At 42.6% G+C, this 25,731-nt stretch overlaps 2 protein-coding genes across 2 annotated transcripts; one reads left to right on the top strand and one right to left on the bottom strand.

Annotated features, from left to right (window-relative positions):
* Nucleotides 1-794: 794 nt before the first annotated feature.
* Nucleotides 795-3,486, top strand: LOC111880982 (uncharacterized). The gene is made up of 5 exons (XM_023877389.3): nt 795-1,455; nt 1,779-1,957; nt 2,485-2,665; nt 2,742-2,925; nt 3,004-3,486. The coding sequence occupies exons 1-5, from the start codon at nt 1,123-1,125 to the stop codon at nt 3,207-3,209; spliced, it is 1,083 nt and encodes a 360-aa protein (XP_023733157.3). The 5' UTR covers nt 795-1,122; the 3' UTR covers nt 3,210-3,486.
* A 111-nt stretch (nt 3,487-3,597) lies between these two features.
* LOC111880981 (protein DEHYDRATION-INDUCED 19 homolog 3) lies at nt 3,598-5,483 on the bottom strand. The gene is made up of 5 exons (XM_023877388.3): nt 5,158-5,483; nt 4,913-5,061; nt 4,433-4,510; nt 4,058-4,320; nt 3,598-3,918 (listed from the first exon to the last, which is right to left on the bottom strand). The coding sequence occupies exons 1-5, from the start codon at nt 5,231-5,233 to the stop codon at nt 3,819-3,821; spliced, it is 666 nt and encodes a 221-aa protein (XP_023733156.1). The 5' UTR covers nt 5,234-5,483; the 3' UTR covers nt 3,598-3,818.
* Between the last annotated feature and the right edge of the window lie 20,248 nt (nt 5,484-25,731).

Here is a 25,731-nt window from a genome sequence, read left to right on the forward strand (position 1 = left end):
TTTTTCTTTTCTTTTCTTTTTTTTTTTTTTATTTTTTTTTATTTTTTTTTATTTTTGCGATTCTTGTAATTTCTTAATGAAGCATGTTAGATCACCGTTTGCAGAATCTTGCACTATTAAGTATTCACCGGCTCGTACGATTTACCCACCACATTGGACACAATTTTATTGCTTCTTAAGTTATATGCATGAACATGTAGCATATGTTTTCAATACGGTGTTTTCTTCATGTAGAAAAAATTTCTTTATTTTCCACATCATGCCTTTTCATGTCATTCATCGTTTGATGCAAGTGTTAGTTATCCAAAATTCATTCCTTTTCGATTATGCTCAAGAATTGCAACGGCTTCGTTGTTGGGCGAGGCTTCCTCGACACCGGAAGATTGTGAAGATAGATTTTTAATCTAAAGATTGAAGAATGAAACATGAAATTAGATTAGCTTTTGAGTGATATGATGAAACCGACACCTATTTATAGCAACCCAAAAGTGGTTCGATGAAACCAACATCTATTTATAGCAAGCCTATAGGGATAAGTAATATAGCCGTTTGAATTTTAGAAAACGTCAAAAATCTCGATTTTTAATGGTAACGTATAAAAACTAGTTTTAATTTTTATTTGGTAAAACCAGTCCAATATGATCGAGCTGTTTGAATAAATCCGGCCCGAATAAAAAATGGGTTATTTCTGAAGCCGGTTTTATTTGCAATCGGTCTACCATTTTGTGGGCTACACTATAATATGATTAATATAACCCGGTTGGGTTGTTGCTTGTTTGAAATGAATTTTGATGGGGTTTGGACGAAAATAGTAGTATTTTGGGACACATGGAAATGGATGAGGGGGTATTATTGTCATTGACGTAAACTTTTGCCACATGAAACATTTCCGTGTCTCTCTCCGTCTTCTCTTAAATTCAAGAGAATAACAGCAATCATCACTACCTTCGCTTCTCAGTTCTCAGTTCTCAGTTCTCCCTTTGCTTTCCTTCCTCAAAAACCTCCCAAGAATCCTAACCATTTCTTAATCTTCGTTTCGATTATCCAACTCTCTGCTCTTTACATACACCTAGATTCACACAGACATTCACACTTCAAATTCAACAGGTCGCAACTACGATAATGGCTGATTCGGGGAGCTTCGCTGTTTCCCGAAACGATACCGGCGATCGCTTGTGTAACTATCTGAATATTCATCGCCATCAAAATCAATCGTGTCAGCAGCATCAGTTACGTAGACATAATCATCACCACCAGCTTCATGAAACAGCGGTGGCGGTGGCGGACGCCGACAATCGAACTGACTCCGACGATTCTAATGCTGCATTGTCGACGCGTTCATTGATTTCCGCATCTTCTTTGTCTTTCCCTTCAATACCGCCAACTAACGTCACTAACCTGGATAGTTTTCTGGACTCCGTCACTCCAATCGTTGCCACCCAAAAATCGTCGGAGGTAGTCTTTAATTTGAAATTTGCTGTAGCTAGAAACCCTACGCTTTTATTTGTATCGTTTTGAATAAAATCTGTTGTAATCCGTGTTATCTTGTTTTCAATATCTGTATTGAAGTAAATTGTCGTTCATTCCTTTATGCTTCACGAAATTGGAAAACACTTAACTTAGTATGTAGGGTACTCTTAGTTGGAAGAGGGTTTTTGCCCTAAATTGGACTCTTTTGTTTTAAATACATCTTTTTGCCAATTGGGTTCATCAATTGTTGAAATGAGGCAATCAGCTAAGTAGTAGCTAATAGCAGCTACAATCTGTTGCATTTACAGACGAATGTAACATATTATTGCCTTGGAGATCTGTGGGAAACTTTCAGAGAACCAAGTGCGTTTGGAGCTGGAGTTCCATTGTTGTTGTTTGGTAGACACCCAATCACACAGTATTATGTTCCATTTTTGTCTGGTATTCAGCTCTACATTGATCCTCAGAATCCCCATATCAATCTCAGGTGATCAGTAGTTCCTGTTTCCTTTTTCCTTTGTTATAGTTTATGTTTGCTATTATATATATATATCCAGTTTAAATGCTTATGTTCTTTTTGTTTTACTTTTATGTTATGTCATATAAGAATGCTATTAATTTGTTGCATTGAATTGGATAAGGGACAAAACTTTATGGTGTATAATAATGTCCAAATACAGAATTATCATCACATGCCCTGTTTGGACAATATTGATATATTATTGTTTACTACTTACTTCGCACACATTCGCATTATTAGGTCATAGGATTCACATGCATATATTTGCGATGTTAGTGTCACGTCAATGTCACAGTTTCCAAAATTAGAAGTGAAGCACCATAGATGAGTTTGTGTTGGAATTGAATTGTAAGTGTGTTATACTGTTACGTCTTAACTATAATGATTTGTAGTTTTGTAACAATGAACATTGTTCACTTATTTCCTAAATAAATTAAAGTTGGTAGAGGTTACTGTTTTAATACCTAAATGAATCACACAATCTTTTTTACTAGTTCTGCTGGCAGGTGTCCAGGTGAAGAAAATGATAATAATCTGATGAGGGCCAAAAGTATGTGGAGATCATCATCATCATTATCATCATCATCATCATCATCATCATCATCGCATGGAAGACTTGTTTTTGAATATATGGAACAAGAGCAGCCACATTCTCGGAGGCCTTTAGCAGATAAGGTATGTAACTTCACGAATCATTTTTTTTTAAATTTCATGATTGTGGATGCTGATGTCATGTATATCCGAAAAACAGATTTGGAATCTTGCATCTGGATTCCCAGGGCTGATCAACTACAGGAGCTGCGATCTATCACCTTCAAGCTGGATATGTGTGGCTTGGTATCCAATCTATCGGATACCTGTGGGCCCAACATTGAAGGATCTAGACGCATCTTTTTTAACCTTTCATTCCCTGTCAACACAAACACAGCCTCAAGGTACTTTTTTTTTCTTGCTTATTTTTGTTATATAGTTAAATATATAAAATAATAATATTATGATTATGGTTTGTGTAGAGGAGGCTGATGATCGGCTTCATCTGCCAGTAATTGGGCTGGCTTCCTACAAGCTAAAAGGCTCAGTTATAAGTCCGAATGCCCCAAAGGAATGTCAACAACATAATGCTCTTTTTCAGGCTGCTACAAACTGGCTTAACAATTTGCAAGCTCTTGCTCTTCTCCCCGATTATCTGTTTTTCCTCAATCGCTACCATTCACAATGACCACATTTCAAATCTCTACCTATAATATAAAATATAAATGTATACATAACCAATATCATTTCACCTAATAACTAATAATAACCTATCCACCTTTTGGTTTATGGATTTTTTTTTATTTAGGCAAAATGCTTGGAAGGGTGTTAGTGTTGTACGTTAAGATTTTGGACAATTCTTTTCCAGTAGTCGAAATACACACACATACATACATACATACATACATAAATACGAAAAGTGCTTAGCTAGGCTTATAATATTGTATTTGTGGATCATGGATGCACGTTTTTGTTTACATCACTAGGTAGTTAATTTGATGCTTTCTTATAACATGTCTGGATCTGACTCAAATTATTGGAAGGATATACTACTAGTTTATGTAAATAACACAACGTTGGAAGAAATGTGATGCGTGATTGCTGAAGTTGAGAGTTTCTGTTAAATTAATACAACTACTACTCTGCCAAAATATGAGCTAACTGCTTTTTTGGTTACATCGTGTGGAAGTGGAACAGAACATAAAATTAAATCCAGTCCCTACATCTTAAATCTGCTTCTGTTTCTGTGTTCAGAAGCACTTATGTCAACAGATAAGACAACATCTGGATTGTTTTGTTACAAATTGTCAGGGAAAATGGTGGATAATAATATCGTCTGTATGAAGTCAGATTTCTGAGCCTTTTCTTCATGGTCTTTGCATGCTGGGATGATGTCACTGCCAATCAGGATAACCAAAACTTTTTAAATAAACATGATATGGTAGTAATGCTTTTTGTTTGAATAAATGAAAAAGAAAACATATAATAATAATAATAATAATAATAAAAAAAGTAAAACTAGCAAAAGCGTAGTACCTATCTAATGTGTCATCCTTCGAGAGCATCTTTGATGAACTTGTTTCAGCAGAAGAATGAGTTTGAGGTGGATTATAGACAAATGAGAGAAGCAAAGGATCAGTTGCTGCATTGTTAGAAGAAGAAAAAGAAGAAGAAGATGTTACAGAGGTCGACTCTGACTCCTTTTGAAGAGATAATCGTGAATGTTCTTGGAGCTTCTTCCTTAACAGAGACATGATGGAAAAAGATTCATCATCATACACCTTCCTTTTACAAAGACCTTGAAAATTCAGTCAAGGAAACACATTTAACCATGATCAATATACAACATATTTTGTAAAAAGTATTGGAGCAAAATGATAGCTTATTAGCTTTTCAAGATAAAAAGGATATTTTCAAGATGCTTTCATGTTGAATGATCAAGTGAGAAATCATGTTCCTCCCCATATTAGTAACACAAAGCGGACATACCTGTAAGATAAACAATCTTATATCAAAAACAAATTAAACCCCAAATTCTTTGCATAACACAAGAGAATATATTTTGAGGAAAGACAGATTAATCCCCTTTTCCAGCAATATTGTGTGTATAGATAGTAGTACAAGCTATTACCAATCATCCAAAAGAAACCTTATTATGAAAAATGAAAGCTAATCAGCCTAAATACAGTAACTTTATTGGTGTTTGACTAGAAAGATTAGCCTCAACGATGTTGATAATGAAATCATGACATTATAAGATGTTAGAGAATAAAATACCTAATCATCCAAACACGGTAATCTATAGGTATCTAAATCAAAAGTTAACGATGATGCTGGTATAATGAAATTCAAGTGTATATTATGAAATAGAAGAATTGTGGAATCGTTTACCCCCGACTTTATTTCAATTGGATGTTGATCTTCGAGATGAACACACAAACCTAGGGCATCGAATCCCTCCGAACAATAGGGGCATCCAATTTCTAAATCCGATTCTTCTTCCTCCTCTTCACTATCCTCCAGATCGATGTAACTATCAACTAATCGATCACATATAACAGAAAAACAACGTAAGAACGACAAACTCATAATCAGTCCGCAACGACACAAAACAATCAATTGGTATAGGTACTGACCCGGAAGAGGGAGACGGGCGGTCTTCTTCAAAACACGACAGTCGAATGAATCATCGTCTCCGATTGAATTTCGCATGATGATTATTTGACCAGCTATTAGAGAGCTTACAGATGCAAATCAGTGCGTGTATATGAAAATATATAGATTAATTCGCAGAGAGAGTCGAAAAGGGTTCTTATAAATTGACTCAATTCACAGTTTCTCGTGTTGTTTATCAGGCGCTGTGAGACCAAGTCTCTGTAGGTTTGAGGTGGGATGGAACTCGAGCGAGAGAAATGGGAATATGAAGGAACTGAAAAGGGTGATTGTGATTGTGTTGTGTAAGTTTGTAGCCGTGTGACACACGGTTCACATTCGAGGGGCTCCCGCGTAATTTCTAGATTCTTTACCAACGACCATAAGGACTTTTTAGGAATCTATTCTTGTCTAAATCAGTCCCTATTATCTTGGTATAACACACTTTGCTCCCCTAAACTTGATAGATTTTGGTTGAGGGCGTCATTGGTGTTGGAAAAGATAAAAAGAGGGTTGAAACCAAAAAAAATGGTCTCAATCAACAAGTTTGTGATGGTTGTGGCTAAATGCAGTGAAGAGAAGAATATGTTGAAGTCGGGTTCGTGACCAAAACAATGTACAAATGTAAAATGATAAGAAATAATAGCCAAATAGATAAACTAAAATGGTAATTATTATTATTTTTTTAAAAACAAATCTAGTCTATTTTTAAAATACTTTTATTTTCACCTATATCTCTATGGAGATTTGAAACCTCAACCTCAATAAGAAAATACAATACCTGATAAGCTGATATAGTTAGATTAGAAGATTTTTTATCAATAGTTATTTATTGCCGTATATCTTTTCAGTTTGTATAAATCTGTTTGGTATGTAATGAGACTTAGGAAAAAATGGTGATTCAATCATTTGTCTAAAATAGATATGTTTGTTCAAGTTAGACGTGTTTGTGAAATGTACGAGTTTTGAATAATTATATAGGAATTTCCGTGTAGTTCACATGTTGGCTAAGGACAACTGTATCATATGGTTTCTTTTGAGATATTGGAAGGAAAAACCTTACGACTGTACCCTTATATGAAATCAATGATATCCTAACATGGTATAAGATGATTAAGAGTGTAGAGCTAACCCCTGTGAGGACTTGAAGCAAATAAAGTCACCATATGAATAAGACCAAAAGTCGACTCTAAACTATAGGTAAGGGTGAAACAATCTCATATAGTTTAAACTATAAAAATTTACATATTCAAAATATAGACTATGAGAGTGATCAACATAGTATCATAACATTATTTCCAAAAGTAACCACTATATATATTACTTATGGACTTCTAAAAATACAAACTCTCCTTTTATGGTCTTCATTCTCCATACTTGTCTACATATTAAAATAATTAGGTTAGGCTTAGGATATGGTGTAAAAAGTATGTATAGAAATCTCATATAGTTTAAACTATGAGAGTGATCAACATAATATCATAACATTAGTTCCAAAAGTAACCACTATATTACCTATGGACTTCTAAAAATACAAACTCTCCTTCTATGGTCTTCATTCTCCATACTTATCTACATATCAAAATAATTAGGTTAGACTTGGATACAGTGTAAAAAGTATGTATAGAATATTATCACCAAGTCTTTTATTGTAGTGGTGTTGATTATGATGGCATGTGCGGAATTAGAAAGATCTAGTGAATCATCATGTAAAATCAAGAACACATGGAGTAAATAAATCTTTGTAAGCTCTTATTAGATCTAGAAAGAATATACAAATGGGTTTGTACAAAGTTTCTCTCTCTAGTCTAACACTCCAAATGGATTCACTTCCATAATGGGAGTCACTCACTTCCTATTTATAGGAAAGACTCAACCCATTTACACATACAAAGAGGAAAGCCTAAAACACTACATCCAAGCATGACTTTGCACCCTAACATTCTCCCCCTCAAAGTTAGGATTGTATGTCTGACTTTAATCTCCAACGAGCTAGCGCGATTAAGACCAAACTCCCCCTCGAAGTAACACCGGTCTTCAGATCCGCAAATGAATATTCGACAAACCCGAGAAGCTTCGAATACCCATCATTCTCCCCCTTTTTATAATCAAAAAATGATTATAAAACCCACTAAGGATGAGAAGCGCCCGAGGAATAATCTTCACGATACCCCCCCTTGATGTGTACCAAAAATGAATCACCAAAAATCTTGCACGGAAAAACAATCACGAAAAAGCCACAAAAAATTTCCAATTTATGAAATTTTTTGACTTTTTGGGTGAAAGTTGCAAGATTTTCCAAAATCCGGGTAGAAATTGTCACTTTCTGAAACTTGCAGGGACCCATTGTGCCAAAAAAGTCAAATATGCGAAACTCTAGCCCATTTGCGAAACTGGGCATAAAGCGTAAATTCGCCCAAACTGCAAGGACCAGAACTGAAAATTCTGCAATTTCTCAGCTTTTATTGCCCATTTTGCGAAGTTGGGTCAAAACTATCATTTCGTGAAAAGATCAGGGACCAAATGCGAAACTATTTACTTTCTTCTTCCCCAACTCACGTTCTATTGTAAAAGACTTCGCATTTTCATTCAATTTCTTCTTCGTACGTCACTGATGCGAACTAAAATTTTTTTCGCATCTTTCATCCAATATAACCAAATATGCGAAATTGATTGAGACCCAAATGCGAAACCAATTTTTATACACTCAAATGCGAACACAAATTGATTTCACCCATATGCGAACTCAGTTGAGACCATTAACCCAATCGACCAATTTACAATGCGAACACCCAAATTACGATTGGAGATGTAAACGTACATGCGAAACCAAATCATCAACATCGACTTCCATATATCCTTCGCAATATCGACTCCCAGTAAACCCAAAATCACAAAGTCGAACCCAAAATTGATATCAAACCCAAAATCGAATTTGTTATCTACCATATATCCTTCGCAAACCAATTCTCAACATCACAAACAAATCGTTGATCCAAACAATCACCGACTCTAAAAATTGTTCCAAATCGAAATTATCGATCTATCACACCAAAGACTCCAATCTAGCGACTCCAAACATGCGAACATTACTCCCCAATTCCAAAATCACAAACTCGTATGATGAACAAAATCAATATGCGAACTAAAATCTGATATGCCCCGGGAAATTGATCTCGTGACAGGTCCTGTTGTGGTGCTTCCTGCAGCCGTGAATACTAATAAGGCCTAATCTCCCTGGAGAGGAGATTAGGTTAAACTATTCTAAGGGAATTAAAATAATTGATTTTAAGCGTGTCTTTATTTCATCCAGAATCACCCTTTAAATAGGGATAGAAAATACTTTAAACATGGAAACTAAAAAACTCAATCCTAACCTTAAATAACTCCCACACCAAAAACTAAATAATTATCTTAACTTATTTTAACTATTCTAAATTCTGGATGCCTCTTTATTCTTCCTGCGATACACCTTACCATATTTAGGGTCAATACCATCCTTATCCATAACAAAATCATTATGCGAACCCAATACAAATCTTCGATTCCAAAAAAAATGAGTTTTCTGAATCGATTCTTCACTCTTGATTATTCCAACTCACTCGATCAAATCTGTTCAAAACTTTATTCGACATCATGTGTTCTTCCCAACTCACAATCGATACCAATCACAGATTCAAGAATCGACAAAAGAGTTGAATTCGATTTCAAACAATGAATTCGAAAGTTTGTCAAAAATTGAAATCATCTACAACAACTTTGAATGAAATATGACTCGTATTCAATCAGCGATCTACCAACTCAAATCGATTACAACTCAGATCGAGTTTTAATTCAATCGATTTTGACTTTTTGACATTTCATGCCGATGAAGAACACAATTGTACAACCAGATAAAGCTGGTGTACAAGTCAGATGACGAACACAAAATACGTAAAGAAGATCGATTTTAAGTGTAACATCCCGAAATATCAAGAGTAGAGTTGAAGGGCTAAAAGAGTAAGTTGTGGAAGAGTGACTCGACGAGTCCATGGATGGACTCGGCGAGTAGAGTCGCGACTGGGTCGCGTGTTAAGTAGCCGACTCGGCGAGTCAGTAAGGAGGACTCGACGAGTAGGTGCTGAGTGGAGAAAACCCTAATTTCCGGGGTTGAGCCCTATATAAAGAACATAACAGCCCACTCTCAGCCTCTTTATTCATTCCCAAGTCCAGAAACCCTTAGCCTTCGTGTGTGAGTGATTCTATCTCAATTGGAAGCTTGAAGGAAATGATTATTGAAGGAATTTTGGGAGATTGAAGGCTTGGAGCAAGGGGCTTTGATTGGATTTGTATTTCATTGCAGTTGGGGTGTCCATTGGAGGTAATATCTCGTTCTTGGTCTGATTGTATGTTGTTTCTTCCTTTTGGGGTTTGTGGGAACTTGTCTATGAATGTAATTGGAAGTCTAGAGGTTAGATCTGAGGTTGCTACCTCAGATCTGGAATGGAGAAGAATCAGAGAGCATGACAGTCCCTGTGTTAGAGTGTGTAGTGAAGCTTTGATGTCCCAAACCCTAAACCTTTGTGGAAAAGGCCTAGATCTCTTTGGATTCACGTAAAGTTTGCCACTTTACGTGATGGATGAGTTGTAGGAGGCTAGATCTATGTTTTGGATCAATTGCATGGTCTGGAATGCTTCTGTATGGATTCAGATCGGTGGTACTCGGCGAGTCACATGGGTGAACTCGACGAGTTGTTTGAAGATGAGCTGGGACTCGGCGAGTTGGAAGAACAACTCGGCGAGTCGGATGAAGATGGCCTTGGACTCGGCGAGTTGTATGAACAACTCGACGAGTAGGTTGAAGATAGCCATAGACTCGGCGAGTCTGTTCTTGGACTCGGCGAGTCTTGTCGAAGAGTTCCGATATTCTCTGGTTGAGTCGAGGATCGGTGAGTCAAGGGATGACTCGGTGAGTTGTGTGCGAGAGGACTCAGAAGTTGTGGGACTCGGCGAGTTAGGTCGCGAATTGAGTGAGCTCTGAGTATGGGAACTCGGCGAGTCATCGGGTTGACTCGGTGAGTAGGGTCAGTCAGGGGTTGACTTTGACCTTGTCTTTGACCAAGGGTTGACCAGTGGTTTCCAGGGGTATTTTAGTAATTGTTGTTTATGGTTTTGAGTTCAGTGCATTAGTAGTTGTCCAGCGGTGGAGATCGTATCAGTGATCGGAGCAGCTTGAGTTATCTGTTCTGTCGGCAGTTTCGAGGTGATTTATCCTCACTATATTGATAGGGTTTATGGCACCAAGGCCAACTATTTTATTGGATGGAAATCCGGGTAGTTGTCTATTGCTATGATATTGCGAAATATGGGCCGGAAGGCGTTATATGTTGTGGGCCGGAAGGCATTACATGTTGTGGGCCGGAAGGCATTGCTATGTGGACCGGAAGGTCATGGCCTGGAAAGGCGTATGTGTGCATTTAGTATGTTGACTGATTCGTAGGGTGATGTTATGCTAGTGACCGGCTAGGCCGGTATCTTGATTAGAGTAATGCTATGTTATGTGATCTGTTGATCGATTGCTGACTGTGAACTGTTATATGATTATGTGTTATGTGCATGATTGCTAGGTCTGGGGTGTGACCCGGTATGCGGGGTCGTTCTATGTTCTGTTATGATATGTATGCGTTATATGTTATGGGCCGGAAGACATTGCGTTATGGGCCGGAAGGCGATATGTTTCGGACCGGAAGGTCGTGGCCTGGAAGGGCGTATATGTGGTTGGTATTTTGGGGGTATCTCACTAAGCTTTCGGGCTTATAGTTGTGGTTTTATGTTTTCAGGTTCTCAGGAGTCCGTGGCAAGGCAAAGGCGTGATCGTACCGTTCCTTGCGTTGGTGTTTTATGATATGAACCTGGGAAAATACTCTGTTAAATAATGTATTGAAAACCTTTTGTAAAGATTTTATGGAATCGAGATGTTTTTGAAAAATTTAAAATTAGTTGTATTTTTCGGTCGTTACAAGTTGGTATCAGAGCCTTGGTTTGAGTGAATTGGAGGAACATTCGTGTGACTCCAGTCTCAAATCGAGGAGGGTTTTCAAAAGAGTAATTAAAAATGGTTTTCAAAAAAAAATGAATAAGGGAGGACGCGGAGGTACGATCAGCCGGAGCCAGTAAGTAACCCCCCCAAATACCATGCATGTTATTTGTTTTGAGCTTTGATAGAGCAGCATGCTAGTGATAGGCTAGGGATCTTCAGGAATTCATGATAATGTTGCCTGATTTGTGATGCCTGTAGCCTAGGGTCCCTTATGGGAGATTCTCAGTGTTCCTCTAGGGGTGAGGGTTGATCGTTGCTATGCATGTTCTCTAGGGTATTGTGGTAGTACTTCATACAAATATGGTTAGGTGTGGAAGGTAGTATGGGCCCATACTACTGAAAGCACAGGACCCATACGCGTATCAGGGAAACCATGATCTCTAGGGTTGGGCTGCGAGAGTTAGATCCCAGGATTGTAGGAAGTGTTCGAGATTTGGTATGGTGTTTTTCAGTATGTAGATGCCGAGGCATGATGAGAGTGGATCCGGGTCAGGATCGGGAGCTGGAGAAAGAGTTCCGGGTGGATCGGTGCCGTCTGAGGTTATTGGTCAGATGAGCTCGTGCGAGTTGGATGCGAGGATTCGCGAGATCCTGCATGATGAGGTTGCTGCACTGTTCCGGGCTGAGTTGCCGGAACTGTTTGGGTCAATCACGACCGCCATGGTTGAGTGTTTTGATGAGCGCTATGCGGCTCTCGCGGAGACGGCTGCCGCGGCGGCTACAGTGGCTGTAGCAACGGCAGGGGGAGGAGCTGATAGGGATTTTCAGTATTAGGACTTTGATAATGCGGAGCCCCCGCCTTCGATGGAGTTCAGGACCCGATTGTTGCTATGAGATGGTTATCGGGCGGGAAGGGGTGTTTCTTCACGTGTTCATGCCCTGCTGATCTGAGGGTGAAGTATGCTCTGAGCCTGTTGAGACTCGGGGCGAAGGATTGGTGGAGATTGACCACGGGGTCATACTCGGATGCGCAGAGGGCTGCGGTTTCATGGGATCAGTTCAGAGAGATGTTCAGCACTCGATATGTTCCGCAAGTTGCGAGAGAGAGAGAGAGATTGGCTCAGGAGTTCCTTGAGCTGAAGCAGGATTCGGAGTCGGTGACTGAGATCGCCAGGATGTTCTTTGTGAGGGCGATGTTTTTCCCTGAGTTCGCTTCGGAGCAGGCTCAGATGTCCCGATATCTGAGTATGTTCAAGGGGGGGATATCAGACAGTTCATGTCTGCGCAGAGGTGTGAGACTTTGTTGGAGTTGCAGGAGGCCGCCAGGCGGCGTGAGTTAGAGGTTGAGTTGCAGTTGCGTGAGCTGAGGCAGGCTCCGATGCAGTCGCAGCCGGCGCCGAAACGGTCCAGGACCGTTGATGTTAGAGTGGGGAATCTGAGCGGCCACACTTGTGGGAAGTGTGGGAGGGGTCATATCGGAGTTTGTTGGTCCAGTGGTGCATGCCGCAAGTGCGGAAAGGAGGAGCACTATGCGCGGGATTGTCGGCAGTCAGTGCGGATCGGGATTTGAGGATTTGTTATCATTGTTGTCAGGTTGGACATTTGAGGGTCAACTGTCCACAGCTTTCTGCAGGACCGGTGCAGGCTCCAGCACCGGCCACTTTGAGGATTCCAGGAGGAGGTCAGGATGGAGCGGAGCCCCAAGGGCTCAGGGTCGTGCTTATCAGTTTGCGGCAGAGGAGGTCAGAGCAGTGTCGGAGGCAGCTGCGGGTATGTTTCTTTCTTGATGTTTTGTTGTCTTGCGATTATGGTGGTGTATTGTTTGTGCTGGTATCTTTGTGTGGATTTCGATGCGGTATTCGTCGTTTTGCGGGTTGGGGTTTGGCATGGTTATGGATTTGTGTTTCGGGTTGGTATCCGTTGTTCCTTAAGGGTTTGGTATGATTATAGTTTGGTGTTTTGTGCTATCGTTGGTTATCGTTCGTGAAGGTTATTAGTGGAGATGCGGCATTGGGTTGAATGTCGGGTAGCATCCACGTTCGTGGAAGGGATAATTGGGGATCAGATTCTTTTGGGCGGATTGATCAGTGAGGAGATGTGTTTTGCTGAGGGTTGCTTATGCTTATGGGAAGCAGGTAGTGTGTAAGTGTTCTCTTTGTGTGGGGTTGTTCTGGAAGGTCGTTAATGGCGACCGGTGGTTGTTAGTCAGTGTTAAAAGTGGGGGAGAATTGGAGAATTCTCCGGGAGATCGATGAGTATTTGAGGGTGCTTAGCTGTTGGGATTCAGCAGTGTTCTGTCAGCCCAAAGTATAGGCTGATAGGAGTGAGTGTCGGGCATGCGGGGTGAGATACAGACCTAGAGCATTTGATTGTGGAGGCCTGGGAGCAGGCCGGGATCAAGTTTGAGTAGGTAACCGGGGTTATGTGATCAGAGTATTTATATGCTTTATGTATGTTGTAACAACTCAAATTTTCAAACAAATTTTTCATTTTTAAAATATAATTATTTCCATTTAAGACAAGGCATAAATAGTTTAAGTATTCTGTCAAATACAAATATTCAAAATCCCAAGATCATAAAACATTCTTCAGTGTGTATCGATCACGCCGGCGCCTTCCCACGGTTCTCGCTAGTACCTGAAATACATGCACAACAACTGTAAGCATAAATGCTTAGTGAGTTCCCCAATATACACTTACGCACATACGCCTTTCCAGGCCCTGACCTTCCGGTCCTCATTACAACGCCTTCCGGCCCATAATATAATTGCCTTCCGGCCCATAACATATTGCCTTCCGGCCCACATATCATACATAGCACATATAACAATTAACTTACCACATATAGCATACATATCACATAACATATCCGACCTCCCGGTCACACAGTCAAACCCTTCCGGGTACAGTATAGTGAGAAGACTCACCTCGTAAAAGCTGAACGCTAGCAAATCCCGAAATGACTCGTGCACAACCGACGAGCTACAACCTCCCTATAACATTACATATCTCATTAATACTTATACTTCTAAGTGTGACTATCCCTAAGAAGTCAGACTTAGGTCAACTCTGGTCAACGGTCAACTGTCAACTCGACCGGACTCGGCGAGTACCATGGCGACTCGGCGAGTCTAAACGTCTTCCAACTTTCTGAGATTCCTTATCTACTCGTCGAGTACCCTCCTCGACCCGACGAGTTGCTCCTGGAAGAATCGCGGGGCCACCCCGACTCCACTCGCCGAGTCTGAAGAACAACTCGGCGAGTCCCAGTAAATCTTCAAGCTACTCGCCGAGTCTGTTCATCGGGCTCGGCGAGTCCACGCCATGCAGTCGATCAAACTGCTTCCTGAGATAGGCCTCGTCCCGAAATACACATGCATGGGACCTTCTGGACCTCTAAAGGTCCTACTACAAGATTATAGTCGTTGGGTAACAAGGCACTAATTCATCTAATCACTAAATGGGTTCTATAAACCCTAATTTCATAAATACATCAATATAGCAGAGCATACACGAATTCTTACCTGGATGATGTATTCTCTGTATTCCCAATCCTCAGAATGTGACCCCTTGCTGCTCCTTTAGCCAATCCTTTCTCTTCCTTGCACAACCACTCTTCTATAACCTACAATGGCCTAAGATCCTTGCTCCAGCTGCACCCAATCGATTTAGGGTTCTTCTCAGAAGGCTAAAACGAACAATGACGGCCTATGAGTCCCTTTTATACGTCCCAAACCTGAACGGTTAGGGTTTCCGCTAAACAGCGTCGACTCGCCGAGTCCATACCTGGACTCGTCGAGTCCAGTCGCGATCCTGCGACCAAGTCTGCGATCCTACTCGGCGAGTCTAGGCTCCAACTCGCCGAGTCCCCTCTTAAACCACCCAAAAACATAATTAAACAATACCTGAGATCTCGGGCTGTTACAACTCTCCCCCACTTGGATTAGACTTCGCCCTCGAAGTCTCACTCTACAAATAATTCCGGATGCTGCTCCCGCATCTCGCGTTCCGGTTCCCAAGTCATTTCCGATCCCTTACGGTGTTGCCATTGAATCAATACCAGAGGTACCTCCTTGTTCCTCAGAACCTTGATCTTCCGATCTCTGATAGCCACTGGTCTCTCCGCGTAATTCAGGCTCGCATCCACCTGAATATCCTCCAATGGAATAACTGCCGACTCATCGGCTATGCACTTCCTCAACTGCGACACATGAAAAGTGTCATGGATCTGACCCAACTCCGCTGGCAATTCCAACCGGTAGGCTACCCGACCTATACTTGCAATCACACGAAATGGCCCAATATACCGGGGCCCCAATTTGCCCCTCTTCCTGAATCGAATCACTCCTTTCCAAGGAGAGACCTTCAGGAGAACGAAGTCGCCGACCTGAAATTCAAGCTCGAATCGGCGCCTGTCTGCATAACTCTTCTGTCGGCTCTGGGCCGTCAATAACCTTTGTCTCACTTGATGGATTTGCTCTGTCGTCTGTAGCACGATCTCCGTGCTGCCCATCACTCTTTGTCCCACCTCTCCCCAACAAATGGGAGTCCGACACCTCCTACCATACAACAGCTCGAAAGGTGGCATACCAATGCTCGAATGGTGGCTGTTGTTGTAGGAAAACTCTGCCAATGGCAAATACGCATCCCAACTACCCCCGAAGTCTAACACACACGCCCGGAGCATGTCCTCCAGCGTCTGAATCGTCCGCTCGCTCTGACCATCTGTCTGGGGATGGTATGCGGTACTAAAATGCAATTTTGTACCCAACTCCTCATGGAATTTCTTCCAGAATCTGGAAGTAAGGCGCACATCACGGTCTGACACAATCGAGATCGGCACCCCGTGTCGAGATACCACCTCTCTCACATATATCTCCGCCAACTTCTCCGCTGAAGAACTCTCACTGATGGCAAGGAAGTGTGCACTCTTCGTCAACCTATCCGCGATCACCCAAATTGCGTCAACTCCCATAGCAGTCCTCGGCAATTTGGTGATAAAATCCATAGTGATCTGTTCCCACTTCCACTCGGGGATCTCCAATGGCTGTAACTTGCCATGCGGTCTCTGGTGCTCAGCCTTAACCCTACGGCAGGTCAAGCACCTCTCAACGAACCATGCCACGTCCCTCTTCATACAGGGCCACCAATATTCCTTCCTCAAATCCAAATACATCTTTGTAGCACCGGGATGAATCGAGAATTTCGATCTATGAGCCTCTTCCATCAAAGTAGTACGAGTACCGCCCGCGAACGGTACCCAGACCCGACCCTGAAACGTCATAAGCCCTCGACAATCCTTAACAAACTATGAGATTAACCCCACAACCCGCTCTTTCTTCTGCATTTCTGGTCGTACAGCCTCAGTCTGTGCCCTACGAATATCATCCAATACAGGAGTCATCACAGTCAGTCTCAAACATACGTCTCGCAATGGAGTGCTCTCCGCCCTGCGGCTCAATGCATCGGCTACCACATTAGCCTTGCCTGGGTGGTACAGGATTTCACAATCATAATCCTTGACCACATCCAACCACCTCCTCTGACGCATATTTAGGTTGGACTGATCCATCAAATACTTCAAACTCTTATGGTCCGTGTAAATCGTACATCGAACCCCATACAAGTAGTGACGCCAAATCTTGAGAGCGAACACTACTGCCCCCAACTCTAAATCATGCGTGGGATATCTCGCCTCATGAGGCTTCAGCTGCCTCGACGCATAAGCTATCACATTACCCCTCTGCATCAACACTGCACCCAATCCCGAAATCGATGCGTCGCAATATACCACGAAATCTTCCATCCCTTCTGGGAGAGCTAATACCGGGGCTTCGCACAATCTCTGGCGAAGTGTCTCAAAGGAGGTCTGCTGCTCGGGCCCCCATGAGAATGCAACACCCTTCCGGGTCAATCTGGTGAGTGGCACTGCGATCTTGGAGAAATCCTTGATAAATCTCCGATAATACCCTGCCAACCCAAGGAAACTTCTGATCTCAGAGGGTGACTTCGGCACCTCCCAACTCATCACCGCCTCAACCTTGGCCGGATCGACCAATATCCCTTTCTGATTAACCACATGTCCTAGAAACTGGACCTCCCGCAACCAGAAGTCACATTTGGAGAACTTTGCATAAAGCTTCTCCGACCTCAATACCTCCAGGACCTCCCTCAAATGCTCCTCATGCTGCTCTCTAGATCTCGAATACACCAGAATGTCGTCGATAAATACAATCACTGACCGATCCAACATCGGCCTGCATACCCTGTTCATGAGATCCATGAACACAGCCGGGGCATTGGTGAGTCCAAAAGGCATCACTACAAACTCATAATGCCCATATCGCGTCCTAAACGCTGTCTTCTGGACGTCCTCATTCCGTACCTTCACCTGATGGTATCCCGACCTCAGATCGATCTTGGAAAACCAAGATACTCCCTGCAACTGATCGAATAAATCATCGATCCTCGGCAACGGGTAACGGTTCTTGACCGTTAGCTTGTTCAACTCCCGGTAATCAATGCACATCCGGTGTGAACCATCCTTCTTCTTGACGAACAGAATAGGTGCTCCCCATGGCGAGCTGCTCGGCCGAATGAATCCCTTTCCCAGCAACTCCTGGAGTTGCGAGGACAACTCTTGCATCTCTGGAGGTGCAAGACGATAGGGCACTTTAGCAATAGGCGCGGCCCCCGGAACCAGATCGATACCAAACTCTACTTGCCTCTCAGGAGGTACTCCCGGCAGTTCCTCGGGAAAAACATCTGAAAACTCACGCACCACAGGGACCTCCTTAACTGACTTCGGTCTCTCGGAAACCTCCCGCGTATCCATCACATACGCCACAAAACCCTTACAGCCCTGCTGTAGACACTGCCTCGCCCTAGCGGCCGAACCAAAAGGCTGATCCTGGACGGGTACCCTCACCGTACATCGAAAGAACTCCCCCTCTATGGTCTCGTATGGTCACCAACTGACGCTCACAGTCGATGACAGCGCCAAATCGGCTCAACCAGTCCATGCCCACGATAACACAGACGTCACCCATCGCAATAGGAATCAGGTCAATCGGGAATTCAACCCCGAAAATCTCTAGCACACATCCTCGAAGAACTTCCGTGGCATAAATCGATTTCTCGTCAGCTATGGAAACTCTCAAAGGTCGACTCAACGACTCACGACTAACGCCGATATGCTGACTAAAGGCTAAGGACACAAAGGACCTACTAGCACCCGAGTCACATAACACTAAGGCAGGCACAGAGTTCACAAGGAAGGTACCTACGCATATAATAACATAAGCATAACATCTCGACATTAAAATAAATACATGAATTACGACATACCTGCCACAACATCGGGCGCAGCGCGGACCTCCTCCGCAGTCAGCTGAAAGGCTCTCCCACGAGCCCTCGGGGCCTCGACCTTCACCGGTCGAGTCTCAGTAGTCCTGGCAACAGGTGCAGATCCCTGACGAAGCTGCGGACACTCGGCCTTCCGATGGCCGGTCTGGTTGCAATGGAAGCAAACCATAAACCCCTTGGGGCACTCCCTAGCAATGTGCCCCTCCTTGCCGCACTTGTAGCAAGCACCGGCTCGACACGCCCCATCGTGACCCTTGCCGCACTTTACGCAAGTGCGGTTCTTCGAACCTCCCGACCTCAAATCGGCGGACTTGATCCGCTTGGCTGCCGGCTGAGACTGAGCCGGCCGCCGGTCTGCCTGCTGAGACTCGGCCTCCTCCCTGGCCCGAGTCTCTAACTCGATCTCACGCTTCCTGGCATTAGCCTGAAGCTCAGTAAAAGTATGGTAAGTGGAGTTTGACACAAACTCCCGGATCTCCCTCCTCAGAACACCCAAGTACCGGCTCATCCGAGCCTGCTCTGTGGCCACCAGCTCGGGGCAAAACATCGCCCTCTCATGGAACTTCCGCGTGATCGCCGCCACTGAGTCAGTACCCTGCTTGAGGGTTAAGAACTCCTGAACTAATCGTTCCCGCTCCACCGGGGGAACGTACTCCTCCCTGAACATAGTAGTGAACCCCTCCCATGTCACTGCCGCAGTCTCTGCCAAAGTGAAGTTCGCCGTCACGAACTTCCACCAGTCCTTTGCTCCCAGACGGAGCTGGTTCAAAGCGAACCGTACCCTCAGGTGCTCCGGGCATGAACAAGTGTAGAAGCACCCCTCTATATCTGCGATCCACCTCATCGCAGCAATCAGATCCTGCGTCCCATCGAACTCTGGTGGCTTCGTGTTGCTGAACTCTCGGAACAGCAATGAGTCACCCCCCTGTGGCCTAGCAGCGGCCACAGCTGCGGTAGCTGCAGCGGTTGCAGCCTCAGTCAATGCGGCGTACCGCTCGTCGAACGTCTCCATCAGGGTGGTCTTGATAGACCTAAACATCTCCGGGATCTCAGCCCGAATCGCCGCCGCCACCTCCTCGTGAATCATCTGACGAATATCCTCGTCACTCAAACCGCTTGTACTCGCTCCGTGGCGTGGTCTAACCATGATGTCTCTGAAATACAACATAAAACTATCAGAGACTCCATCAAGTGTAATAGCACTCGATAACGCTGTTGAGTTTTAGCCATAAGAACTTTCCTATGTGCGCATGCAAAACCCTAATGCTTGGATCTAGGCTTTCTAATAAACATGCTTTGAATCCAAGACTTCTAATTACTAATTAGGTTAAACAAGAACATTAAAACAGATCTAGAATCATACCTTTGAGTTCCTTGTTGATCTTGAGGTCTTGGAGCTTCTAGAGTCACAAGTGTCACTCCTCTAATGGCTTACAAACACCAAAGCAAGGAGTCGAATTCCATCAGCCATGGGGTCTATTTATACTTGTAGACTCCTTAAGGATTACAGATAAGTCCCTATCAGATAATCTTCTCTTAAGGCTATCCAAATCCATTCCTAGATAACTCTAATGGACGATTTTAGCTATCCTAATCCTCTTAGAATTCGTCCATAGCTTATCCAAATGGATTTACAGTCTAAAGCTTAACTATCAAACAATTGACAGTTTATACCCCTTTATTTAATTAATCTCTTTAAGCCACCAAATTAATTCTAATTAATTCTATGACTTATATTAATCAAATAACAAATATATTATTCATTATATTATTCCCATAATATATTAATAATATTTATTCTCTCTTAATAAATCATCCTATCAAGTTGCTATGGTGAAGGCAACCCAAAAGGACCATGCACAACCGGATATAGTTACAGCCTTAGACACTATTCCAACAGTCTCCCACTTGGATAAGTCTAGTAACTATACAAGTACAATTCGGTTTGCAATCGTAGCTCTCAAAGACGCTGTCAACTCTGATCTAATCAATCTTGTCCTTTAGATAAGGGAACGTACAGTCCTCTGTTAGATATCATGCTGACAATCCTATGGAATGGTTAGTCAATCATTTAGGTTTCTCGATCTCTGATTTATTTGACATAGAACTTAATCGAACACATCAATTCAGTTCTGACCGGGCCCGGCACATAAGTCAAATCAAATCATCGAGCGGCCGAGATATCGCTTTTACCTTATTAGATAAAAGTTACAGATAAACTTCGACTTATATGCATTTACTTATTCATTTACCAACTATACACAACAATACGTTTTATAACACCAAGTTACTGATGCGTTTTCGTATTATCAATGTACAATCAATTAACAAATAATAAACCATATATCTAGGTTTTAAGACTATATGATATTATCGTCTTGCGATCACCTTTTATATCTTATTCCATAAGGTGATTCCAGCAAGCGCGGGTTTATTCCAATGCTCAAAACTAGTTCATAAGCACTCATGAACGTTGCAGCAATCCTTTGCTATGTCTAATATCATTTAGACATTCTACACACCAATTCACGACAATCTTCTTTCATATCTACTTCCAACATATGAATGATTGTGGACCATTTGAATAATTCGATTATTCCTAATAACCTCAATTATTCTGGAAGTCAAAACATGCAAAGTGAAACAATAGCTTAAACAATTAACATAAGATAGTAACATTACTCATAAATAAAACTCCTTTATTTAATCATCAAATGTTAATTACATTTATCTATTACACGTTTCTAATACTATCTAATCTATGCTAATATCATCCTTCAGCCCAATACTCCTAGCATGCTGCAAGTGCTTAACCCTACTCAGTCCCTTCGTAAGCGGATCTGCTGGGTTATCTTCTGATGATATCCTCTTCACTACAAGTTGTCCTTCTTCTACACGATGTCTAATGAAGTGATACTTTCTGTCGATATGTCTTGATCTACCATGATCCCTCGGTTCCTTGGTTAAGGCAACCGCACCTTCGTTATCACAGAAAATCTCCATTGGCTCCTTTATGGCAGGTACAACTCCAAGATCACCAATGAAGTTCTTTAGCCATATTGCCTCCTTCGACGCTTCGCTTGCTGCAATGTACTCTGATTCGCACGTTGAATCAGCTACGGTTTCCTGCTTGGAACTTTTCCATGTCACTGCTCCTCCATTTAGGGTAAAGACCCAGCCCGACTGCGAACGGTAGTTGTCCCTGTCGGTCTGAAAACTGGCGTCACTATACCCTCGCACCTTCAAGTCATCACTCCCTCCGAGGACTAAGAACCATTCCTTTGTCCTCCGAAGGTACTTAAGGATATTCTTCACCGCAATCCAATGTGCTTTGCCAGGATTCCCTTGATATCTGCTAACCATGCTCAAAGCGAAGGCTACATCAGGGCGAGTACAAGTCATAGCGTACATGATTGAGCCAACTGCGGAAGCATATGGTATTTGGCTCATTTCTGCTATCTCAGCTTCGGTACTCGGACTTTGAGTCTTACTCAATTTGGCATTACTTTGTATCGGTAGTTCTCCCTTCTTTGAGTTTTCCATACTAAAACGTTTTAGTACCTTCTCTAAGTAAGTATTCTGACTAAGTCCAATTAGTCTCTTACTTCTTTCTCTTATTATCCTTATTCCCAAAATGTAAGAGGCTTCTCCGAGGTCCTTCATAGCGAAGCACTTCCCGAGCCAGGACTTAACTTCCTGCAGAGTCGGGATGTCGTTTCCTATGAGTAATATGTCATCGACATATAGAACGAGGAAGCTTACTATACTCCCACTGGCTTTGACATATACACAAGATTCGTCTTCGCTTCGTACAAATCCAAACTCTTTGACTTTCTCATCGAAACAAAGATTCCATCTGCGAGATGCTTGCTTAAGTCCATAAATGGACTTCTCAAGCTTACACACTCTATCCGGATGCTTCGGATCCACAAACCCCTCTGGCTGAGCCATGTAAACATCCTCAGCCAACTTTCCGTTAAGGAAAGCGGTCTTGACATCCATTTGCCAAATCTCATAATCATGAAATGCGGAAATTGCTAACATCACTCTAATAGATTTAATCTTCGCAACTGGTGAGAAGGTCTCATCATAGTCAACTCCGGGAGTTTGAGTAAAGCCCTTCGCGACCAATCGCACTTTATATGTGTGTACGTTCCCATCCACGTCGGTCTTCTTCTTGAAGATCCATTTGCACCCAACGGTCTTACGTCCGGGCACGTAATCAACCAAATTCCAAACTTGGTTATCATACATGGATTGGATCTCGCTATCCATTGCCTCTTTCCACTTTACAGACTCCGGGCCTGCCATGGCTTCCTTGTAGCTATTAGGTTCATCAAGATTTACTAGCGAACCATCACTAATATACGTGTCCCCTTCGGTAGTAATATGAAAGCCATAGAACTGGGGATGAACTCTAACTCTATCGGAACGTCTAAGAGGTAAGGATTCGTCAATCGGTTCAACCGGAGTTTCCTCCTCGGGTTGAGTGCCAGCGGTAGAGGTTCCTTCATCCATCGACTCTTGAATCTCTTCAAGTTCGATTTGCCTCCCACTGTCTCCTTGGCTTATGAGTTCTCGCTCTCGGAAAACTCCTCTCCTCGCAACGAAGACAACATTGTCCTTCGGTCTATAGAAGAGATATCCAAAGGATGTCTGCGGGTAGCCGATGAAAATACATCGCTCACTTCGAGGTTCAAGCTTGTCGAGAGTATCTCGTCTTACGAAAGCCTCGCAACCCCAAACCTTGATATGTGCCAACGAGGGAGCTTTCCCTGTCCACATCTCGTGAGGTGTTTTGGCAACCTTCTTAGTAGGGACTCGGTTAAGGATATGGGCGGCAGTCTCTAAGGCATACCCCCAAAAAGAGATTGGTAGTGAAGCACGACTCATCATAGAGCGAACCATATCCAATAAGGTTCGATTACGCCTTTCTGCCACACCATTCAACTGCGGTGTCCTAGGAGGCGTCAATTGCGAAACTATTCCACACTCCTTGAGATAATCGTGGAATTCAAGACTTAGGTACTCTCCTCCTCGATCGGATCGAAGCATCTTGATTTTCCTGCCCAGTTGATTCTCCACTTCATTCTTGAACTCTTTGAACTTTTCAAAGGTGTCTGACTTTTGCTTGATTAAGTAGATATACCCATATCTACTATAGTCATCGGTAAAAGTCACATAGAAGCGGTTTCCATCCTTCGTGGTTGATCTAAATGGTCCACATACATCGGTATGTATTAGGTCCAATAGACCCTCGTCCCTTTCACAAGTACTTGTGAAGGGCGACTTAGTCATCTTTCCAAGCAAACAAGACTCGCATGTGTCATCTTCCCTAAGGTCGAATGACTCCAACACTCCATCCTTTTGGAGTTTGGCTATGCGTTTCTTGTTGACATGTCCAAGACGACAATGCCACAAGGATGCTTTATCCATACTAGTGGAAGAATCAATATTCAAAACATCATTTCCAAAGTCATCAACAATCATAACAGTTTCATATATTCCATTACATGGTATAGCTTCAAAGTAAAAGACACCATTTAGATAAGCCAAAATAGAACCATTCTCATTATTAAAAGAAAATCTAAATCCTTGTCTAAATAAACCATGAAATGAAATGATGTTTCTTGCCATTTCTGGCGAATAGCAACAATTGTTCAAATCTAAAACTAAACTATTCCTAAGCACTAAGGAATACACTCCAATCTTGGTTACAGGCGACGATCTTCTGTTCCCCATGATTAGATTGATCCTTCCTTGCTCCACATCCCTACTTCTTCTTAGTCCCTGCACATTAGAACAAATGTGATAACCACAACCGGTATCAAGAACCCAAGAAGTAGCATGATTAGAATCGTTAGATTTGATTGTATATATACCTGCGAAAGATGGCTTGATCTTTCCTTCTTTGATTGCTTGCAGGTAATCCGGGCAGCTTCTCTTCCAATGTCCTATCTTGTGGCAGTGGTGACACTCTGCCTCCTTCGGGTTAGAGCCGGGCTTGGCGGGATCAACTTTGGTCCCACTAGAAGAGGCACCATCTCGGGTTTTCACCTTGCGATAGTTCTTCGATGAAGCTTTCCTCTTCTTTCCCTTCCCTTGTCCAATAGCCAAGACAGGAGCAGCGGGCGGATTGGGAGTAGGTGCAACAGACTTGTCTTTAAAGTTGCTCTCAGCAACCCTCAAGAGACCTTGGAGCTTACTTAGGGTGACCTCTTCTTTGTTCATGTGGTAGGTCATCCTAAATTGATTGTACATCGGAGGCAAAGAGTGAAGCACCATGTCGATCGCCAAATCCTCACCGAAGTCAACATTTAACTTGCGAAGGCGGTCGACATACCTTTGCATCTTTTGCAAGTGCACGGTAAGAGATTCTCCATGACCCATCTTCGCGGAAATCATGTTAGTGAAAATCTCGTACCTCTCTTGTCTCGCGTTTTGGTGATACTTCTCCAATAAGTCTTGATGCATCTCGTACGGGTACATGTCCTCGTAGGACTTTTGGAATTCGGAGTTCATGGTGGCGATCATGATGCAATGTACCTTCGTTGCATCTCGCTCATGAGTTTCAAAGGCGGTGATTTCGGCGGGAGTAGCAATTTCGGGGTTGATTTTCTCGAGCTTCTCATCAAGGACATACTCTTTGTCCTCATAGCGAGCAATGGTGCGAATGTATCTTATCCATTCGCTAAAGTTCGTTCCATCGAAGGTGACCTTTTGGCAAAGGCTCATCAATGTGAAAGAACTAGCAGCAGCGTTGTTTGCGTTTGACATCTATAATTAGAAAAGGACAAAGATAGATTAGAATAAGAATCCCTAATTATCACCCAATAAGAAAATTAGGGCTAGGATCCAACAATAACATTTACATACTAGAAAAGGGATGCCGTAATCTAACATGCAAATAAATTGAAGGTAAGTGAATGACGATTCACTAATTCTCCATCACGAAACTTAAACTATTAGTCCTAAGTGTTTTTTGAGAATTCCTAGGTTCGGATGAGATTCATTGAAACTATTCAATGGCATGTTTAAATCTCGATATGCCCCTCTTGTTTGTGACTGGGATGCCGAGGATCACAAAGCGGGTGTGAATTACCATGCAAATTCACATGGCGCCTTCATTGTAACAATCACCTATTCAATGTGCCGGTAAACCACACACGCTCCA

Source organism: Lactuca sativa, chromosome 8 (assembly GCF_002870075.4).
Source record: "Lactuca sativa cultivar Salinas chromosome 8, Lsat_Salinas_v11, whole genome shotgun sequence".
Classification (NCBI taxonomy): Eukaryota; Viridiplantae; Streptophyta; class Magnoliopsida; order Asterales; family Asteraceae; genus Lactuca; species Lactuca sativa.